The 14566-nt window shown below is 38.6% G+C and overlaps 1 protein-coding gene across 2 annotated transcripts in view; it reads left to right on the plus strand.

The window, feature by feature from the left end:
• The window catches only part of LOC104043648 (contactin-3), a 114629-nt gene that overhangs the window by 61484 nt on the left and 38579 nt on the right, over positions 1-14566 (plus strand). For both annotated transcript variants that reach the window (XM_064453449.1, XM_064453450.1), the window contains exons 4-6: positions 11484-11687; positions 12001-12103; positions 13111-13295. In XM_064453449.1, coding sequence (XP_064309519.1) covers positions 11484-11687; positions 12001-12103; positions 13111-13295 — 492 coding nt within the window. The remainder of the gene's footprint in view (positions 1-11483; positions 11688-12000; positions 12104-13110; positions 13296-14566) is intronic.

The raw sequence follows: 14566 nt of genomic DNA on the forward strand, positions 1-14566 counted from the left end.
TATTGCCTTACAACAGCTTTGTCTTTTCAGCTGCTGAGAAAATAGGTCATTCTCCCAGCTATCTCTAAGAATTAGAATGATTACATTTTGCTTCCATATGCAGTCCAAAGTCTGAATTACCCCAGCCGTTCTTATACTCACATCCTACGCACGGGTGTATGGCCAGAGGTGGTCGCCAAACCGACTAGGACTCTGCACCGAGTTTCCAGTGTTTAAGTCTGGCATGTTAAACAGGAGGTGATACAAAACATATGCAGAGTGCTAAGAGCGGTGATTCAAATCAACGTGTGGAAGAGGTGAGAATTTCTTTCGCAATCAGCAGTTGGGATATGATTGACACCTCCCACACTAATTGTGGTGTTCATGTAAAAAAGAGAGAATTAAGGACTCCCTGAATTATCAAATGGAGTTGAGAATTGGTACCAGCATTATTTAAAATCCTTGGATTTGTCTGAGAGTTGGAGAATTAACCATTAACGTTTTCAGGAGATGTGGAGCAAGGGGGAAAAAATCCTTCCTCTTCTCTCTTCACTAAAATAAGCATAGCACGGTGACACCAAGCATACGGTGCCTCTAGATCTGGCACGGTAGGATGCAGGTCAGTAAGTCTTGGATAAAATATCCATCCATTAAGCAGTAGTAGTTTCTTAGGAATAGCAGGGATGGTTTTGGAACAGCTGACCTGGCCCAAGGGCTGTTCAGCCCTTTCCAGATCAATGATCTCTTTTATTTTTTTTTTTTTTCCTTTGATTCTGTATCTGTTGCACTGAACATCAAATAATTTTCCACATCACTAATTCTAAAATCCTGCCCAAGTACCTTGTTTTCTCCTCCCCCTGAGCCCCCGAAATATTGTTCATGTTCTGCAATGTCGTGCAAGTCTTGCCAGCTTGATGGGGATTTGCACTTATTTCTTAAATTCTCTGTGTGGAGCCTTCAAGAAGAAGCTTGATTAAACTGTGACTATTCCTCTCCACTGCATTCCAGTTACAATAGAAACCCGTCTTTCTATAAAAGAAAAGCCAGTTCGTAGCATGGAAAAAGGGAAATTGCTTCCCTTCTATGATATGGCTTTTTTTTTTCTTTGCTTCCCTTAGCTGCAGACATCCATGTAAGTAATGTCAATATCCCTTTTCAGTGGGGAGCAAATTAATCATGCAGTTAACGGTACTTTGTCCTTTTGAAGTTTGCTGTTCCAGTTCCATCAGGTTACAGACATCTACCACTTAAGCCAACAATGAAACTCCATTTAACTTCATACGCTTCGGCTCATACGCTGAGCTTGTGTTTAGCTCGGTTTCCGTGATGGCCGTGGGTGTATGGGGGGAGGAGGATGGTGCTCAAGAGTTCCAGCTGAGGGTGCACAGATTTTACATTTGTTGTTAAACACGAGCTCTATTACAAACCACTCATATACATACATGAGATTTACCGAATGGGAGGTTCAATGAATGACTGGCTTCCTGTGTGAAGACTCCCCCCAGATATTTTACTAATTCAGCTGGGGTTTACATTAGATAATGTAACTTGTATTATAATTGAGGCACAATTTTTGGATAATTAAGATGGTCTGTATTGTTCTGCATGACTATACTTCTGTATATAACTAATTCCGTTACAAGGAACCTGTTACAATATCCTGGTTTTTCCACAAATCAGGGCATCATCTCCCCCACATACTTGAAAGATAAAATGACATCTGACATCCATTTATCTGGATCTCCCGCTATCTTTTTCAATTGTTATAACCATTAAGTTCTACTGATCTCTCTACAGCTGTTTTGACTTTTTACTGTGTTACTGTTATCTTTGATGGTTTTAAAGGGCTGTCAACGTAACAAACATCTCAACATACAAAACTGAATATCGGACATGCGTAACATGCAGCCAGTTAAAAAACATTCATGCGATGCTAATTTTTCTCTTTCTGCCAAGAATGGAAAAGGCTAGACATATGGAGATCTAAAAATTATTTTTCTCTGCTATTGATTTCATTCCAAAATCGGTATCTAAGGAGCGACAGAGCCTGGAGTGTAGCAAATCCACAAGTTCCTTTAGGGTTTTACCTACTGTTACTACTGTATGTGTGTCTTGATTATCACGTAGCTTGTCTTAAGATATTGTTTCCATTCGCTAGATACTGTGATTTATATTTGTTTAGTACAGTCAGTTTTACTAACCTGACGTTGATTTTGGGTTTCAGGAAATGTTACTAATTGATGTGGTATATTCTGCTCTTCAGGAGAGGAGGAAGCAATGAGACATAGTCCTTTTCTGTTGTTTATGGTAGTTTCAGGGCTGATTAACATACAGAGAAAAAGGTTATTTTTAATGGTAGAAGTAAAGATTTGTTTGGCTATTCAGACTTTCCAAGGAGTTCAGGCTTGCCTGGAAAAACTAGGCACTTACTTTTATATTGGTGGATATACTCCCTGTTACCTTGTTACTGTGTGGAATGTGACCATAACCCACAAGAACTGAAGTAAATGGCGAGAACGTTGCGGAGCCGACAAGCTGTTGCCTGGGAATCGTAAGGAAATTCTGCTTGTCTTATATTCGTGATTAGCCTCGTGTGGTACGTGTTCTGATTCCATGCAATATGGCGAGGATTTCTACCTATATAGAGCAGCAAGAATTTGTTCTCCCTCTTAATGTCATGCCCTGATAAATGTAGACTTAATCGATAAACGAGACCATATTTGAAGGATAGGGATCGATCTAGCTTAAGGCTTATTATTTTGGAGTTGTGACATGCTGGTTTGAAGTGATATCAGATCATGGAAAAATAGATCCCAATTTTATTGCTCACTGCTTGGTATGACAAATATTGCAGTGAATAATGTCATGTCTGTTGCAAATTAGTATTTAGACTTGCAAATTCTTGTTCATGTCTCTTGTACTGCCATTTGGAGACCTGCAAGTTCCAGCAAGACTGTGCTTCATGAATAACATGGCATGGAAAGCAGTTCAAATGCCAGAAATATTTTGATGCTTTGATTATTTCTTTCCACAAGTCTTGAATATCAACACGCTATTTTTCAGGGGACTGCAAATTGAGCTTATTTTATTTATTTGCCTTTGGAAACATTTCATACCTTTAAAACAAAGCAAAACCAAACTGACAGAACTCCAGAATATGGTTTCTTTTCTACAGCCATCAGTGTGTGTTCAGGAGGTGGAAAGTGTCCTGGTTTTGCACCTCTACTTGTTGCTTTTGTTGCAGACTGTGGATGACATCCATCTGGGCATGAACAATAAATCGTACTTGCAGTAGGCACATTATGAAGTTTCTGCACAAAAGTGCATTCTAAGGAGAATAGTATGTTGAATATTATAAAAGCAATGGCCTTAAAAACGGTTCCATGGTGTTCTCGAGCTGTTCTCAATCTGCCAAGGAAAAATGGTATTTTTATTTAAAAATATATTTTGCAATAGTCCTGCTGGTGTCATCATCATCATCATCTGCACAAATTTCAGCTGACAGTTTGGAATCAAACGTTACCCGAGAGACGCTTATATTTGCCCATATGAGGGACAATAAGACATGTTCACAGCTGGATTTTACAATTATTTCTATCTGTTGGAGCATTATTTTCACCACCAGTAGCAAACCAATGCTACAGAGACGCTTTCTCTGTTCTGCACTTCATCAAACGCAGTCTTTCTAAAGCACTCTCTCCTCTGATAAACCTCTGTTCCAGGATGAAGTAAACCAGCCTAAAATTAGTATATCCTTATTTATGTATTTGTGCAACATCTGCAGCTACTTTACATGTTTTTTAAGCTAGCGTGGAGTTGTATAGCTAGCCTTATTTCCACTAAAGATGCACTAAGGTATTGGTATGTATAGTAGTAGAATATATAGTTTGGGCTGTTGTGGGAGAGAGCAGAGTAGAGCAGACTTCAGTGGGACTAATACTGTATAAGCCTCCTCAGCAAAATGTATGTGGGCACTCCAGAAGACCTCGAAAGACTATGGGATGTGCGCTTTATTGCTGATACCTGCTCTTTCCTGAACCTGAATAAACTGAAAGAGGCAGCGATATGAGATAAGAGTGTTCTAACAGGAGACTGTTCCTCTCAGCGGTGGGATATTTGTTAGAAGAAGGGGTGGGTGGAATGAAAGAAGGAGAAGTAGGTTAGGAAGAACCAAATTGTAAGAAACAAGTTCAGGTCAAGCCTTTTCACGTAACCAGTCCCAGGTATCTGCCCTGGGAAAAGGAGGAGAAAATTGGAGAAGATAACAGGGTTTGGCCCTCTACCAACATGACTTTTTTATCCCTAAATTGTTACTGTGGGGGTTTTCCTCCTCCAGCTCTTTATTATCTTCTCTACTAAAATATTTTTGTTCTTTAGAAACAGGATAATTGATTAGGAAGAGGCAGGAGGGAGAAGCTTCGGTCCCAGCACACAGTCGTAGCTGATCATTACGCTGTTAACAAGAGTACTGAAAGCAATTTTTGTTTTTCACAGGGGCTTACCGAGTACCTTCTCCTAAATGAGTGCAAGACTACCAAATGAAATGTGTCACTAATTAATACTTCCACCTATAAACATTAGTACATTCCTTTGAAAATTTACACTTGGGTATTTCCATTCGTTTGCTTTAGTTTATATCCATAATATTTAACATTCAGAAGAAATCAGATGTGTTTTAGCTGAGCAATAAGCTAAGCTATCATCATTTTATCCTCAAAATTATTATAGGCAGGAAGCAATTTAAAATACTTTCAACTATTGAAAAAGCACAACAGAGTTGTTAGAAATGCTCTGAGCAATTAAATGTAAAGTTCTAGGGAGGTGATTAAAAGAACAATTTGTCATTTGAAATGGATATGGCTAATGGGTATGTATTTAAATACTGCTTCCTAAAGCAGTTTCTTACTTTTCTGCGTACTTCCAGAGTACGAACAACTTGATCACGGCCAGTACAGTTTGAATGACACAGCTAGTCCAAAACAATTAGTTCAGAAATGTGATAAAGAGAAACTAATCCATCATCCGGCACAGCTACAGGGGAAACGAAATTGGGTTTTTATTCAGCGCTGGAACCCAAATGTAGAAGAGCATTTTGTTAGACTTTGCCATTAGCATCTGGATTTCCTTGGGAGCACCAAGGAACATTTAACCTGCCATTTAAGGAGCACTTTCAGATTACAAGGTCACATTTGGTTTGAAACTGAACACTAGCTAATGGTCAAAGCCCACGTGTGACAGGAGAGACGGGGCGGAAAGACAGACGCCAGGCGAGGCCGTATTGCCGAGCTGCTGTTCCAGTGGATGTGCTGCTTGGAATGGACTTGCCGCGGGTTCTTCTGTGCTGTTAATGAAGAAATAACACTGCCCGCCGTGAACGTCTGTGTTCCCAAGGATGAGCTGAGAAATGTTTGCATTTCAGTTACAACGGTGTGCTTTGCTTTTGACGCTGCTTTGAAAGACTTCAGAAAAACTCCAAAAATTGAGTGTAGAGACAAACAGACCTTCAGTGGGCAGTTTTACATCACCGGAGCTTTGTCACCTGTGGCAGCTGTGCAAAGGTAACAGACTAGTGTGTGTAGTTACTAGGCCAGTCTGTGGCTGTGGTGCAAGTGGGAGGGCAGTGGAGAAAAGAACAATTTATGCTGCAACTACATCTAAAGGGTTGCATCCTTTTTTACACCACGCTACCTCATTTCAAAATTGGAAAACGAGCGGACTCTTACCATATTCCATTTAAAAATGAAAATTAGGTGTTAGGCTGCAGTAGGGGCCTTGCAATTTCAGCTAAAACATTTCAATATGCTCATTAAATGTGTAGATTGAAATTGTAAGATGTTGCATAGGTCTCTCGCGCTGCTCTCGTTGTTTTGGGTTATTCTGTACACAGAAGTTGCATGCCTAATTACCTGCACAGCATGCTGAAAATCGATCTTTTGTTTTATCTACAAAACAATTCACCTTTTATGCCAAAACAATTAATGGTACACATTAGTTTCAAATCAGAGTGTTTCCATTATACTCTGGAACAAAATGAGTTTCTTGGGATCCATTCTTCACTTTTTGTAGCTGGACTCAGATTCCCATCACACAGTTTACATTTTGTATAAATAACTCTTCTCTTGGCTGAAGATATTTTTATTTAAAGAGTTCAGGGGAAACATCAGAAACATTTATAAATCCCCAAACTTTTTTCCCCAAGTCGGGAGAAAGTTGCAACTACTTTAACCAGATGCTTGTTGTCTCACCTTATTCCTGGTGGCCACAATTCGAGCCCTGTTATAGAGGTCTGTGTTGTAATTGTCATTATTTTTATATAGAAAACACAAAGAAAAAGTAAACTACTAGCCTGCGCTTTACAGGTAGACTGTACTGAGAAGTGTGACTGCAGCTTTTGTAAACAGCTAGAGACTTCTGCGTTATTAGGGGCGCAACTACTTGCATGCAAACATTTTGGTATCCCCCTCGAAAATAGACAGTCTGAGTTTTGTTCTGTTTTTTTCCCAGCTGAACATACTCCAGACAGTTTTTCAGTTTCTGGGCACTTAGTGTGCTCAAGAATATACACTGAAATTGTGTAGAATTTATTTCCAACAAAATTCTAAAGAGTTTTTTCATAGTCAAAACGATATAATTTTTGACAGTGGCACCTAAAGACATTATAATATTCAGTTTATGTATATGTTAGGGAATCCCCTATTGCAGTACATGAACACCTTGTCTTACACCTACGGTACTAAGATCTTTATTTGTAAAAGAACCTTCAAAGTGTGAAAAAAAAAAAAAAAAAAAAAAGATAAATTTGCCACTGATTTTTATGGTACGGCAGAGAGAAAGCATTACCTCTTGGTTTTTTGGCTAAAGCCCAGGCACCAAGAATAGCCTTGCAGCTGGTTGCGCTGGCTTCCTGAAAGGACACGCTACTCGAGGCGGTGAACTAAGTGGAAAAATGTAGCTAGGGTTTGCCCAAGAAAGAAAAGTGAAGTAGTTAATGAGAAGTTTGAAGGTAGCGCATGTAAGAGAAAATGCATTATAGCCCCTGGGCACTCGCAACCGTGAGTACAGTGACCTAAACCCACAGCAGTGTAATCCTCCGAGGATTAAGCTGCAGTGAACTAAGGACGGTTTACGTCTAGGTTAAGAGCATCCTCTGGGAGTTTAATGCACTCTACCTCATGCAGATTGATTTCCTACTTGTAAATAATGTGTTTGCGCTCTCCCAGGGGCTGCCATGCAGACAGCCGCACAGAGCTGTCCTCGGCAGCGCTGACAAATTGACATTGCCCTGTGCGACTGCCCCACGAAACTACCCACTGCTTCGGGTCCGTGCCGCGAGACCTTACTCCTTCCTGAGTGATGCTTTTGCTCCTTTTCCTCTCGTTTCTTCAGTTTGAGCTGAAACTGGGCCAAATGATGAACTAATTGGTTTCTTCCTTAATTATGGAATCTGTCATTATCCTCTCAAAATCAGTGCTACTTTTCCGTTACTTTTACTCTTAATGCTAAGGTAGATAATTCAAAATAGCTGGTTGTTGGAAATTTCCGTGTCTTTAATTGCAGTTTCTGTCACTGCTGAATTTTGTCTGATTACTTTTTTGAAAACAGTTTTTTTTAAAAGCCATATACCATCCTCTGGGTTAGGCGAGCGCCAGCTGAAGACAGAACATACCAGGATATTTCAGCTTCCCGTTGTATCTCCCTATATTCTATTACAGAGTATTGTAAAATCTGAATTGGAAAACTGGATGAAATAATACAGATTTGGGTATCAAGGATTAACATGAAACTTCTTCAAAAAGATAAAGCATTAATGCTTTAACTATTGTTCAGTCAGCTTGATGCACTCAAAATCAAGTATTTCCATTTCTTTTGAGGTTTATTTATGGAAACATCCGCTTCACTAATTGAAATCCAGTCAGTTTTGAACATAAGTTTAAATCTGTTTCAGAACAATATTGTTCACATCATTTACTTTTGGCTATTTTAAAAATCTCATTTAGGTGCAAATTATGGGGCTAGTGGAGACGTATTAAGCAGGTGGATAGAAGTGGTGGTTCAGAACGAAAGGAGCAAGAGATGACCTTCATCATTTCTGCATTTAGTGGATAAAATAAACTTTACGAATTGCCCTTCTCCTTTTGGTCATAGGTCTATACGCCTTCCTCCCCACCCCCAAACTTTTGCTTTGCCATCTTCCTGAATTCATTTATAGTTCTGGATTTCCACAACTACTCTTGTCCTTTAAATTCTGTTTAAAGAAATCAAATGGCCCTGGTTCCATTCAGTGGTCTCCCACTGAAGTGTCACAGCTTCTCTTAGAGGAAATGTGTAATATAATTAAAAGCAATCGTTTCAAAAGCATGTACGTGAGCTTAAGGCCTAACTTTGAACCCAGTTAAAAACTACTAAATGTGTGGGCCTTACCCGCCATCCCCCACCCCCCCAATGTTCCTTTAGCAACAGGCTTTTTTTTTTTCCTTACATAGGAGGTAAAGATACGTTGGGTTTTGGGTTGTTTTTTTAAGGCTCAGACATGGTAGGAAATGACCATGGTAGACATCAAAGGCTGATTTAATTGTTGAATTTTGTAAAAACGTAAGTTTAAAAATGACAGGCAATTTTATAAGCAATTTTTAATTGAATACTTAGGCACAAAGCGCCTAGAACGGTGTGAGCTTGTGGCTTGTAGACTGCACAGTAAATGATAATCAAATAATGCAAAATAAAGAGAAGAAGCCAACCAAGATGTAGTAAACAAATAAAAATTGAGTAATAGCTGCAATTTCTAATACCTTATCCATGTATGGTTGCCAAATAAGGAAAAATGCATTGGAGAGCAAAGGCTTAGATCTCTGAGGAAGCCCAGGAGAGACATATTACTTCCATTTATAACAGAAAATCAACTGAAAACTTGTAATTGACAGAAAGGGAGTGAGTTTATGTCCCTTGAGGTGCCCTAGGATCAGCAACAGGCAAATGGTATAAACATAATAAATCACAGAACAAGTTCTTTAATGTGAATTTTTTGGAAAAGAAGAATAAAATTTTGTAAAGTACCATAAATTTGAAATGAGATATTGGCTGTGGGGCACTGGTAAAGAAACACCCTGCTCCTTTTTTAGGAGAGTCAATGAAAATATATGTTGAATGGGAAATTAGGTTTCCAGGAGTGCTTATTCATAGGCTGTTGAAGGATCCAATTAAACTGGAATACACTTTGCGTGGCTTTCATAATCATAATGACTGATTTCAATGAGTTTACTCTTGACTTAACCCAATATAATAGGGAAGAAATCAAGCTGCTTATTTTCCTGCTGCGTATCCAGATCTGTCCGTCCCCTTTGAATGGTTTGAATGATGTCTTTTTTTCTTTCTCTTTTTTTAAAATAAAATAATATTTTGAGCTAAGGAAAACAAGTAGCTCAATAAATACCAGAAACAATAAAGCCTGGCTTCTTACACTTTTGTGTCTTGTGGATATCAGAGTTTGATGCAGAGCTGAAAATGTAAATTATTTTTCTTTCTTACAGTTCTTGAATTGATACTTAATTTGGTCTGTACCCTCTTCCCTCAGCCTTGTGATCACCCTCTTCATCCAGCTGCTCTGTAGAAATGGAATTACGCTTTATTTTCTGGACTTTCCCATTTAGCAAGACCATACAATCTTTGCTCACAAACAGGTCCTAGTCCCCTTCAAACTCTTCAGGTGTACTCTTTGGGGTTTTAAAAAAATTTTTAATTTTCTTTTTTTCCTGTTTGAAGTGACTGATGGATATTGCATAGTGCCAGACCACAGCCAGAACGGTGCACGGACGCCGCCTCCCTGCTGCACAGTGCTTACTCAGCAAGCCCTCTCAATTCAACAGCAAACCATTGACCAACCTACATCTTGGTGTTTGCGTTGCAAGACGGGAGAGTAGTTGTACTGAATATTTTTTTTTGTTGACTGTATAGATATTCTTTGGCTTGTATAGGAGACTCTTGTGGAACATCTCAAAAGCCTTGCTGAAGTCAAGCTAGATCATAGGGTTTTACTTCCCGCTGCACCAACTACCCTGTCTTTTCTTGGCAAACCCTTGTTGGCCTTGCTTATCGTTAATTAATCACATCTCTCGTGATATGTAGGAAGGGCCTTTTCGTAAAAGCCATTGTACACATGATGGCTGCAAATGCAGAAAGGTAGATGGCTGTTTTCAACAATAAATGTTTCCAAATATGACAAAAGTTGAATTCTTGAGATGAGTCCTGAGACTGTTAATTGCTCGTGCACACTGCTCCTGCAAAATTATGTTAATGAAGGATTTTAAATATTGATAGAAGAAAATTAAATGCAATTATGAAAAGCTGTCATTTGATGCCCTTTTTGCATTAGCCAATCCATAAATATTTTAATAATTTCATTTATTGACTGTTTTTTTTCATCTGCACAATCTTACCTTGGGTTAACTTGTCCTGTTGGCTTAGCGCTTTCCTGGGTGCATATTCACGCTCAGCTGTGGGGGTTATGAAAATGCCTGCTCTCCATTTCGTGACTGCATCCAAATTCATGCACTTTCAAATTAAACCTGTGTAAAAAGGGATCATCTCCATTTTGTAGGGGCAGCACGAATGCTACAAGATATTTTAACGTGAAGGCAGGTCAATCAAGCTATAATCGTTTCTAATGAGCGCTTGCAGAAGGTGTAATCTTTTTATAAACTTTCAGCTGAGCGGCACTTGGGTGAAAAATTATTTCTTGCCTGGAAAGCCGTTAAAAATTAATTTCCTTTGATTCTGTAGGATATGAATGAGACAAGCACGTGGCCTCGCACAGGACGGGTTTTTTGCCAATTAAAATTGGACACACAGAGCTCTGAGTGGTTTTCAGATAAAAACAAATTCTCATGCAGTTTTTGCCAGATCTCTCAGTTTATCTTTCCAAGTGTGGTTTTCCTTTCAAATGACCGTAATGAATAGTAGTGAGGGCTGCTTTGCCATAACATACAGAGAGTTTTTTAATGGAATTTTAATGGATTTTTGTATGGAAAAAAAAAATAGTTTTGCAGTGTGGCAAACCCTACTGGGAATTTATGCTTCTTTTGACGTTCCTTTCACTTCCATACTCCTGTGCTGTTTCTATCTGCTGAGCAGCTAGCTGAGCTGTTAAGTAGTTACTGAATGAATAACACTACCGTTTTAGCAAAGTTCGGTCTCATTTTTGCTGTCTGCTCCTATTCCTGTGCAATTAAGTCTTTTAAAAAAGTAGATTAAAAATAGTATTAGCCTCGTGTAAAACACTTTGAATTTCTTCCACCTTTTTCTTCTGCTGGAGGAGGCATGGCTTTGTCTTTTTTTGATTTTTCTAGTTTATGGGACTTTCTAAAATTTATTTTTCTCAGTCATTGGCTCTCTGGTCCTGATGGCTACATAATACAGTACGGCAAAATACAGTAATAAACTGATCTTTGAAGAAAAAAATGCGGGAAAACCCTACCAAACATCTTTACTTATTTTTTCTTACCAACTAGAATTGTCATTTGCTTGGATCTTCAATGAATATCCATCATTTGTACAAGAGGACAGTCGGCGATTTGTGTCTCAAGAGACCGGTCACCTCTACATAGCCAAAGTTGAGCCGTCGGATGTAGGAAATTACACCTGCGTTGTAACCAGCACTGTGACCAACAGCCAAGTTCTTGGGTCGCCGACTCCCCTGGTGCTGCGCACGGATGGTATGACCTCCCTTCTGCACCATGAATAACAAACACATCTAGTTGTCGGTGAATGTTTTTGTCTTTTACAGCATAACCTTCCATGCATTCTCAGAATGTTGAATGCTTTATAGGAAGATAAACTATTTTGTGCTGCATGCTTCTCTTCCTCTCCTAAGTCTGACAGTGATTTCACATCAGGTCCCTGTGCTTCTCTTTATAAATGGAGCGCAAGAGAAATAAACTTGATTTTTAATTCAGTGTGACGTAATGGCTAAAGAGAGAAAACAGGCTTTAAAAATGAAAAATTATCTTTTTCAATTGCCTCATATAGGTGTGATGGGAGAATATGAACCCAAAATAGAAGTTCAGTTTCCTGAGACACTTCCTGCAGCTAAAGGCTCAACTGTGAAGCTAGAATGCTTTGCTCTAGGAAAGTAAGTTTTCAAGTTCACCCATACTGAAAGTTGAAGCACGTTAGGATTCATCTGCACAAGAGATGTGGAGTTCTTGCAGGTGTTTTGGCAGTGTTTTCTAAAGACCCTATTTGATCATCACAATTATTGCCTTGGAATAAGAGGGCAGAGTGTCTTGGAGTAATTTTTTATTTTGTTTAAAATTTATATGTTGGAAACACAGGAATTTACATTTCATTTCAAATTACCTTGAATAAGACCAGTGCAGTTTTGCATATATCCTTTGACGTAGCTCTGCTTTCTCTGTGTAGAAGGAAATGTTGAAAACTCTGAGAATTTTGTCTGAATTTTATTGTTAAATATACTTGATGCTCTCATAATATTGTTCTTCCTTTATAGCTGAAATAAAGATTAAAATGCATTCCTCTTCTGAACGATATTTCACACACAATTGATACCTTTTCTCTTTCACAAATGATCTGAGAATGTACTTATGTTTCTGTAAACGTATTTACTTACCACTTTGCGGTTTATTTGCAGACAGCTTTGTCAGGTATTCGTAATTTTAAGCCCCAGATTGATAACTTAATCACATGCTATTGCTTTGCTTCCCCAGCGAGGTGAGTTGAACGTTTTAAAATCATAGAATGAATGGCTGTTGTAGGATGGGAATTTCAAAAAGCATGCCTTGATTCTCCTTCCGTGGAAGTCTCTGGTAAATCTCACCCATCTTCAGGGGAGGCCAGTGCGGATTTACAAGAAATGTTACAATCGTTGGACATTCACACAGATGTTAATGAAGAATTTGGTACCACAAATTATAGCATATGAATGGTACATGCAAATCAGTTGCCGTAGCGTTGCCGTAGCGTTGCCGTAGCGTCTGATCATCTCCACAGTACGAATAGCACTTTTAACACAAGCTTTTAGTCACTTCTGAGTTTTACTGTATATTAGTTTAAATTTCTAGTTTTGACAATCAAGTCCTTTAACCAAAACTGTTTAAAATCCCATTATTTTCCTTTTAGCCCTGTGCCTCAGATTAACTGGAGAAGAACTGATGGTCTGCCTTTTCCAAGTAAAATCAAGCTGAGGAAATCCAATGGCATGATCGAAATACCTAATTTCCAGCAGGAGGATGCAGGGCTGTATGAATGTATTACTGAAAACTCAAGGGGAAAAAACATTGCAAGAGGACGTCTTACTTACTATGGTAGGAAACTTTCTTTCTCCTTCTCTCCCACCCATCTTTCCACATGAAATATGAAAAACTCCAGGGTGCTTTTGGGTTTATAGATTCTGCAATACCATCAAGCATTTGTGTTTAAAACTCCATTGCATCCTAACTACTCGCAGCGAATGAGAACTTCTGCACCAGGTTTTTGCATAACACTTGTAATAAACGTCCCCAGGCTCAAAATGGTCGCTAAAAGTAGTGTAGGAAGTGCTTGTGCTTATTTTTCTATGATGGAAAGGCTTTTTTTTTTGTTAAACCCTTCTTATTGGTCCATTGGTGAAACCTTAGATTTTCAGTCAGTTGGATTTATTTGGGGGATCATTTAGGCCTCACATTTCCAGGAAATACAAATTTTATCTTGCTTTAGGAAAAGATTACTGATGGATATTGTGAATCCTTTGCTTTCAAAGTGGCCAATTTTATTTTAAAACAAGTAAATAAATGAGGGAATATAATCCTGCATAGGAAATGAAATGATAGGACGTTTAATAACTGGAGACAGAGAGAGTCTCTTGTGCATTTAAGGCTACAGCAAAATGAATATTGGTAAAGCACGTTGGTGGTGTTTTAAAGCTAGAATGATTTGCAACAAAGTGGTAATTGACAATTTTTGTTAAAGCCGGATCTCAGCAAATATAATTTTCTTTGGGTAAATGGCAATTTAAAGAGTGTTTCAGACTGCTTTGGAATGCTATTCTTTATGAAGGAGTATTTGAGCAAAGATTTTTTTAAAGTTGTGTAAAATTATAAAGCACAGCTACGGTGCAACTTTGAGCCAATATTCTTTTTGTTTACTACTTTTGTATGGGAAGCTGCTGGTCACTAGAACACAGAGTGCTGCAATGTAGATTTTAGTCTATGAAGGTTTTAATTTAAGGCATGGTAGATTTTATAAGGAGGAAGGAAAAGAGATTTCTCCCTCCCCAACTTCCAAATTAATAGTTACACTGAATCAGTGCCCCATCAATGGAAATGTTCAAGGTTAGGTTGGACGGGGGACCTTGAGCAACCTGAATTTTCCATATAGTAGCTGTGATTCTGACTTCTTGAGAAATTCTGTGAATAACGCAGGGCAAAAGATCTAAGATGCTTCATCTGCCAGTGTCATCTGTCATTCCAAACTTGGCACTATGCATTTGATTTTATAAAGTGACTTTTATTCACTACTTCAAAGTTTCAGACAGCTTGTGGTTTGGCTCAGTATTCCTACTCCAGTCTTAAATCAGGGCAGTTGGAAGACACGTCAA

Source organism: Phalacrocorax carbo, chromosome 6 (genome assembly GCF_963921805.1).
Source record: "Phalacrocorax carbo chromosome 6, bPhaCar2.1, whole genome shotgun sequence".
Taxonomy (NCBI): domain Eukaryota; kingdom Metazoa; phylum Chordata; class Aves; order Suliformes; family Phalacrocoracidae; genus Phalacrocorax; species Phalacrocorax carbo.